The following is a 7,827-nucleotide window of genomic DNA, read 5'->3' as shown; positions in this document are numbered from 1 at the left end:
GCGCGAGGCAAGGGACATCGCAAGCCATCCATCGTCTAAGAACAAATAAAAGTTGATTTGTGTATATACACACACAGCGTTTCTCACGTCTTTACATGATGATCGACTGGGCGAATTACACGGAAGATTCACAGTTTACCGATGAATCCCTCCGGAGCTTCGCCCATTCATCATCATTCACCCCGTGAATATGCCGTAATTTTTTTTCATTTCAGCTATGGTATCCTTAACCCCCGTTTATTCCCCTGACCCACTCTGCTCTCATCCTGTCTCTTTAGGTTACGCCTATCACTTATCGCTAGCTGCGTTGTTCTCAATTTAAGTTGCACCCTCTTAGTAAGCTTCCGGCTTTCTGCTCCTATTATCTCCTCTTTATTTGGCAACAGGTATATTGAACTGTGATTGCTTCTAAAATGTGGTGCTCGGCTTTATTGGTTTGATTTCATTTCTGCCACAATCACTGATACCTTAAATATATATCTCATTTCATGGTGCACCTTATAAGCAACTAGCTTTTTAATTTTTTTCCTTGCAATTCACATTGGTTGTTGTCTGTGAAATATATGTCATAATATACATAAATATATATGTGACGCTTCGGCAATACTTTGAACTCCAGGAGTTCTGTGGCTAATTTTGCATCTGGTCGTGAAACACCAATAGCTGCTCTCCAAACTGATATTTTTTTTATGCTCCAAAACACTTATGGCTGCTCCAAAGGGGTACTTTTTCTGCTCCAAAGTCTGTTCCAAAAAGTAAAAAGTCAGTTCTATCACTGAAAACGTGTATAAGCTCGGCGTCTGTATACTGGGCCCTGTTCTACCATTTTTTCCAGGTCACAGCATATTTTTTTATACGTGTGCGCATACTTGCATTACGTGAGAGACAGAATAATACTGGATCTGGCTTAATTGTTAGGAATGATGAATCTTTGCGATAAAGATGAGTCGTGACGTAGCACTAGATGGCGTTCCCTTTCCGATACGGAGAGAAAGAGTTCCATCGTTATTACGGAGTCCATTCATTACGGATGTCGGCGTGCGGTACACTGTACCAACTTCAAGAGCAAGAGCAAGACAATAAAACACGCTAGTGCGTATACCGGCTCGTGCGCTTGAACATCACTACACGACATCTAGTTGTTAATCCTGCTAATATGGAGGGCGCGGTGTCTATTTGCGGTCATGGCGGCGGAATTTTCTCGAGGTGCACTTCGCCCGCCGCTTCGTGCATTGGCGAGGAAGACATCGATGCTCCATTTGGTGTGCAACGCAGCACATTTATCTACGTAACGAACTCGGTGTTGTATCTCATTGCCCCGTCCCTAGAGCGCGCCACCCGCGAGCAGAAGAGCCAAGAGCAGACGACGTTCAGTTTGAAATTCCAGCTCTTGACGAGAGTTATAGCGCGAGAACAAAACGACGACGCAGAGACAAGAAGGACACGAAAGACACGAAACTGTCGTCGTTTTGTTCTCGCGCCATAACTATCGTCATGCCATACCAACTAGCCCAAGCTGCCACACTTCGAGCTCTTAGCGTGGTTCGTAGCCATGTAGCCCCTGGCGTACACGATCGGGAGCGTGTAATGTGCGCTTGTAAGCTCGGAATATGCGTTTCAGAACTATAGCGAGGTCTCCATGACAGCTGTTATTTTCCCTTCTTATTCCTTTCTATTGCCAAGATACGGCCTCGCACTTCACGTATCCCGAAGCTGGTCTTTCATATAGATTTCAGCATTGTGCTAACCTTGCGTTCGTAACAACAACGGGGTCGATACGAATATACGATTGGCCTCGTGATTTCTTTCAGTCTTCCCTTTCCCTCTCCACACCCACCCCGCAAAGTCGAAGTCTTCCTTCTCACGATTCCCTATGTTACTTTCTTCCCGAAATTTGCCATTTCTACAGAAGTTGCGTGACAATTGTTTTTGAACTAGCCGTAAAATCCAGCGCGTGCGTGCCATAATCCTGGCCATCCACAGCCATAGAGTGTCGAGGTCGTCGATCGGGTTATGTCCCGTTAAGAATGCCGGCAGCAGAGATTCGACGGAAAGGCACCTGTCCCGAGACGCCCCTTTTTATGACGAAGGTCGTTAAAAATCTTTCCCAGATTTTGAAAGCTTTGAGAGCCGGGCGGGGTGAACGCATTCTTCGCTTCGTTAGCTGGGTCGACAGCGTTCCCGTTTAGCTGCTAGGAAATCCTGTCCGAGCCGAAAAAACGGGAACTTCTTTTGTCCTGAAGTTGAGTGTTTATGGCTGTATCTGGCTGGTAATAATGATTAGCCTATATTTTAGGATTTGTGCATTAACGTCTCTTACTTTGTGAACGTACCGCAGAAGTGTTCTACACTGAGGTAACTAATGAGATGCAGCGTAACGATGCATGAAAACGTTGACCTGTCGAGGTAATTTTGATTCACTGGAGTGATAATTAGTAATGAGACAGAAATGACGAGCTGGTTCATGATGGCTTGGCGATGCGCTTACGGTAGGGAGACGCTATGAAGAACAGACTACAGAGAACATGTGGCTTTGCCCTGTGCCTATTAAACTGTGTCCAGTCTTCTTTGTAGAGTTTCCCTACCATAAGCGCACCGTCATGGCGAAGTCATAATCAGTCGCATGGCCCGGGGGGGGGGGGGAGGTATGTGGGGTAATCACATTTCTCCCCCTATTTTTTTTCAATTTTCGTGTGTCTGCGTATGCGCACATACACACGCGCACTCAAACATAAAAAAAAAAATTTAGCCCCTCACCCCCTCCTTGCCACGAAAACAATTTTTGCCTACGCCCCTGGTCATGGTCGTTCTGCACTACCTCAGTATCACAAATGCGAATTAAATGCGTGGGTCAGATCACATGTAAGGAAATTCAACAGATCATAAATTCATTAAAGTTTTTGCTCTCGTGTTTGTGCTACGGTTTTTCCGTTGTCATGTTCGTTGAGGTCTGAAAAAGAATCCTGGTCTTCGTGAAATGAATGCCGACGACCGAAAGGAGTACACAATCCTGCTCTGTAGGTGTTCTTCACCCCACTCTATACCAACACCTTGGTTCCACGAGCGACTACACAAGTACCGGCGGCCACATGCTCCGAGTTTCCTGTTTCAGTCCGTGAGTACTGTAAGTTTTGTACTTTACTGAGGGTCCGAAACGCCGAATAGATTATATTTATTTCAGTTACATTTATCGACGCACGCACTGCTCAAAATCACCGCTTCTTTCCACTGGTGGTGCGGGGCACAGGATTCCCAAGGGCAAGCTCACGTCGACAATTAATTTCGTCTTGGTGACAAACCAGGTCGCACTAGCGTAATCCTCGATTTAATGTTTCATGTCAAGATACATAAGTACGCCATTTTCTTGCGTTCCGCTTCAAACCATGCCAAACCATGTGCTTGCTTCGTTTGGCACTGCGGTATCAGGCCGCTTTCGGCAACTTCATCCATGATGCATACTCACAAGTTTCTCAAATCAGAATCGCAGTCGTCACAACAAATGTTCGTGCACGTGGGGATGAAATTTTGCGGCATCTGCGAACGCCGGTCAGGCTATGGGACAACCTGCGTTCTGGTTGCCTGTGACGAAGCAAACACGTGGTGCAGACACGTGACGGTGCATGCACATGCGTACTTTTCGGTGCTCGTAAAAAGTACGCTCGCAGATCCCGCAAAACTTTGCCACCACATATACATTTAGATTCGATCGTTATCAAGTGATAGGCACTGTCAAATCGTGCTGCTTACAGTTTGCACTCCGATAAAGCCACTGTGTTTAAGTGCGCTTGCTCCTTCTGCCGCGAACGCAGTGTCTAAGGACAAGCGAACCAGCCACATGGGTGCCTTGATTCACGGCTCGCTCTTCTTCGTCAGCGTGGTTTTGTTTACGGCCATGTCGGCGGCTCGACTGCCTTTATGCTCGACCGAGCACTGTACAGCCTGCGACAAGTGTGCTCCGAACGTCACTTCCGCAATGGAGTGTCAGGTCATCGCCGCCGCTGGAGCTAGGGGCTGCCTGTGCTGCAGCAAAGGTTTGTGTCGTGATTTCTTACACGTAATGAAGACAATGTCTTCGAAACCGAAACCACATAGACCGGAACTTAACATACGCCGAACCGTAAACTAACTTTGCCAACATTGTTTAGTTGTTTAGCCCTTCGTGCTCTTTAGTATCCTGCTTACACGACACTGGCCATGCATCACTGAGAGGGCGTGGCGATAGAGCGCCTGGCATGGCACAATGTATCCAGAGCGAGAGCCGACGCTGGAAAGGCAGCTGCCGTCTTGTCGCCGATGTCGCAAGGAGCTGCATAACCTCCAGGAGGCTGACGCAAAGCCCTGGCGTGGTCTTCTAACGAGCTTGTCAGAATAAGCCGGTGAATTCGGGTCAGAACTTTTGAATAGTCGGAGTGGAACACATGTATACGTAGATAATTCGCCATAACTCAGGACCGGAGGGGGGCGGTAAACGACGTTACGTGGACTTGTAAAGTTTGTGCGTGCTTGTCTATAACCTATTCGTACCGCTACACGATTGCAGTGAATTGTACACCGTTGTACAGCTACCACGGCCGCTGGAGCTGCAAATACAGTAGTACATTTCGTTGCGTGAACACAAATGCTGCATTGGGAAGAAAAAATATAAATCATGCGACGTAAAAAAAAGACCACTGCAACATGAAGGGAACGCATTTAATAGCAGATATATAAATGACGGGTAGTGATTTATACAGCACTGATAAATCGATAGTAAATAAACAAAAACAGCTTGTGAAAGTGCAGGAGCCTGCCTCGAATAAAACGAGAAAGCTAGCTGTAGATCAATTTTTCCTAACGTCAACTCTAATACGTTAGCTGGAACTTGAGACGACATAAGGAGAGTATGTGCGCGTTATTTGTACACTTTTTTAAAGTTTTGAGGCCTGCTTTCAAGGTGATCATATGAGGCTCGAGTGATGTGCGGCGTGATACGGTGATACGGTCCTCGCCGTACCACTCAGGTTACTAAACGCGCGGGCTGAATATTTGCGGTCTTTATTTCTTCAATCCACAATTACAGATTTATGTATTCTGACCTTCTGCAGGAAAACTCGCTCTTCCTGCAGTACTTTGTACATTTGCCGGAGGCGCACTCGTAAATATAGGCAGATCGCGCTCACGAACACCCATTAATGTTCCCCTACTTAACGTAAAATGTACAAAAATAGACGTATTTCTGAAAAAAAAATAACATTCTATCATGACATTTTTTTTTTCTGACTAGACACAAAAAATGTTATACGTAGAAAACACCCCACCGAATTTTGGTGCTTCCATATAGGCTACTAATTTTTCGATCAGGTAAAGAGCGCTAAAAATAAGTTTTGGCTATCGTAACCAGTTATGTTTTTTTTTAAAAGCAATTTTTTTTAACCCAATTGCCACGATCGTGACAAATATGTGCGTGCACGAGGCACTAAACACGCCCAGAACGGCAATGATTTGCGAAGCAGCGTTACGAAAGCGCAAGTGCTGCAGGAAGTTCACGTCACGTCGTGGGCTTTTTCCACGCGTTCGGTAACACGAGTTTGATAAGTGAAGTTCCATAAGCTGCGCACTTTAGATTACGAGAAGTGCGATATAAAGAGCTCAGTGCCGAGTCTCTTGAGCCTTATCTATAACGGGCTGCTCAAGAGCACTTAAGGCTGGCTTGGCGAAGTACTGATCTGAAAGAGAGAGAGAGATAAGCAAAAATATAAGACAGGTAGGGAGGTTAACTAGACTAAGTTCAGTTTGCTACCCTACACGGGGTGAGCATGTACATGCCGGGCCACAGGGAACGAGGGGATAATACGCACTTGAAAACTTTGCCACATGTTCGTATCAGTACCAATGCCTACAGACTGGACTGGCTTGTAAAAAAGCGATATGCATCGTCATAACCCGGCATAATTTATAGTTTTTTTAATCGTCTCGCTCTGCACCGGTTCTCCACGTGTTATGGGAAATATACAAATTTTTTTTTTCGACAAATGTTGTTTAGGTAGTGAGAAATGAGTAACCTGGACGGAAATATATAACGGACATATAGATAACTTTCACGTGACATCACTGGCGTAGCTTGTCATCGTGCTAGCACTCGGACATGGCGGCCACGATGACGCCAGTGCGGCGCTTACCCTACGCACATCGTGCTACTTTTTTGACTGTGACCGGCGTGCCTGTTGGGCTGTTCCGAGTTCTGTCCACACATCTGCTCTACGTGCTAGCCCGTAGAATACATGGAGATGGCGACCACAACGACGCCAGTAAAAGCCATCTGCTCGATAATTTCTTATGGTATCGTAATGACGTATAGTTACGCAGGTACTACCGGCATTACTTTGTTGGCGAGTCTGCATAACGTCGGCAATTCGCTGTTATAGTTATGTAACGGTCTTCATTCAATCTTTATCTAATATATCTACCGTTTTTAGTTATGTTGCCCAGTAACTTGTTTTGTGTTCATTACAGGCGGTGACGTGTCTAACGCTAGTGCTGTGATCGTCGAACCACCGTCGACGAAGAAACGACCGATCTGCAGCCTGGTTTGTCGCGGAGAAATCGACTTGGACACGTGTGGCTGCGAATCGTCGTGGTGATAGGCGGTTGCTTTACGCATCTCGCACTTTCTTTTCGCTTACGCTGTTTGCGTGCCACCCGGCAGGAGATATCGACCACACGATGTCTCCGCTGAACCCGTCATAAACCACCACCACCGGATCCCTTGTTTGGTGTCTTGCGTGTCCGGAAATAAAGGCTGCTTTGCGCCGACCCTTGAAAACGGCATCAAAACACTGATTGAATAATATATATGCAGGGTTTAGCGTCCCAAAACTACCACATGATTATGAGAGACGCCGTAGTGGAGGGCTCCGAAAATTTAGTCCACCATGGGGTTCTTTAGCGTGCACCCAAATCTGAGCACACGAGCCTATAGTATTTCCGCCTCCACCGAAAATGCAGCCACCGGAGCCGGGATTTGATCCCGCGGCCTGGTCAGCACCTTAGCCACTAGACCACCGTGGCGGGGCGTCGAAAAAAAGGCGTGACCCATTTCTGTTTAGTGCCACAAGCCCTCCGTATTGCACGTTAAAGAACCCCAGGTGGTCGACATTTCCGGAGCCCTCCCCTACGGCGTCTCTCATAATCATATGGTGGTTTTGGGACGCTAAACCCTGTTTCTATAAGCGTTAAAGATGGCAGATTTTTAGTGGGCGTTGTAGTAGCGACCGCTCCCGATGACTACCGATAAATGAGTGTTTGGCTAGGCGCGATCTTTAAAAAAAGTTTAACAATACCGTTTGTTTAATAATGTACGTTTAAACGGGCTATGAAAGTGGAGGAAGGAACAACGCTTTTTCAACATGGCCTGAAAACGCTGCTGATCGGGATTCGAGGCTTCTGCGAGCCAAACATTGTAGCGCTGTACGCGACCAGGAATTTAAAATTATCAGTCCCGTTGTCTCTCCACAAATAATGGCATAAACCCAAATGATGGCGTCACAAACCAGAAGTCCATGGCCACTGAATCATTTGAGCAACGTGGACTGCATAGTTATCGCGACCGCCGAAGAAGGGCGCCACGTGCCCACTCGCAATTACACTGAAAAGAAGCCTCGCGTTCGAAGGGGGAAAAAAAAGGGGGGTGGGGGCTCATAGTCATGACGCACGCTGAAGATAAGACCTATCCGCTTGTCATCTCTCCTGCGTAGCTTTCGGTGCTCTCACTGGTACCACATTCCGTCAGTAGTTATACGCACGTGCATGCGCGCGCGCGCGCACATAAAAAACAACAAAAAACGGGGG

The 7,827-nt window shown here is 46.7% G+C and overlaps 1 protein-coding gene across 2 annotated transcripts; it reads left to right on the top strand.

The window, feature by feature from the left end:
- The first annotated feature begins 2,801 nt into the window (after positions 1-2,801).
- Positions 2,802-6,802, top strand: LOC119160094 (uncharacterized). 2 transcript variants are annotated; one of them, XM_075882098.1, is made up of 3 exons: positions 2,802-3,115; positions 3,810-4,031; positions 6,493-6,802. In XM_075882098.1, the coding sequence occupies exons 2-3, from the start codon at positions 3,836-3,838 to the stop codon at positions 6,618-6,620; spliced, it is 324 nt and encodes a 107-aa protein (XP_075738213.1). In that variant the 5' UTR covers positions 2,802-3,115; positions 3,810-3,835; the 3' UTR covers positions 6,621-6,802. The 2 variants fall into 2 exon arrangements, with proteins under 2 accessions (XP_075738213.1, XP_037268721.1); XM_037412824.2 differs by lacking the exon at positions 2,802-3,115 and having other exon boundaries at positions 3,677-4,031.
- Positions 6,803-7,827: the final 1,025 nt, after the last annotated feature.

Source organism: Rhipicephalus microplus, chromosome 2 (genome assembly GCF_043290135.1).
Source record: "Rhipicephalus microplus isolate Deutch F79 chromosome 2, USDA_Rmic, whole genome shotgun sequence".
Classification (NCBI taxonomy): domain Eukaryota; kingdom Metazoa; phylum Arthropoda; class Arachnida; order Ixodida; family Ixodidae; genus Rhipicephalus; species Rhipicephalus microplus.
The sequence above is the reverse complement of the archived record's forward strand: the minus strand, read 5'-3'. Positions and strand labels throughout refer to the sequence as shown.

What these genes read in the sequence shown, in the direction of transcription:
- LOC119160094 (XM_075882098.1), top strand. Translation starts at nt 3,836, where the DNA reads ATGGGTGCCTTGATTCACGGCTCGCTCTTCTTCGTCAGCGTGGTTTTG. An exon ending in CTGCCTGTGCTGCAGCAAAG is followed by an intron (nt 4,032 to 6,492) that starts GTTTGTGTCGTG and finishes TGTTCATTACAG; the next exon opens with GCGGTGACGTGTCTAACGCT.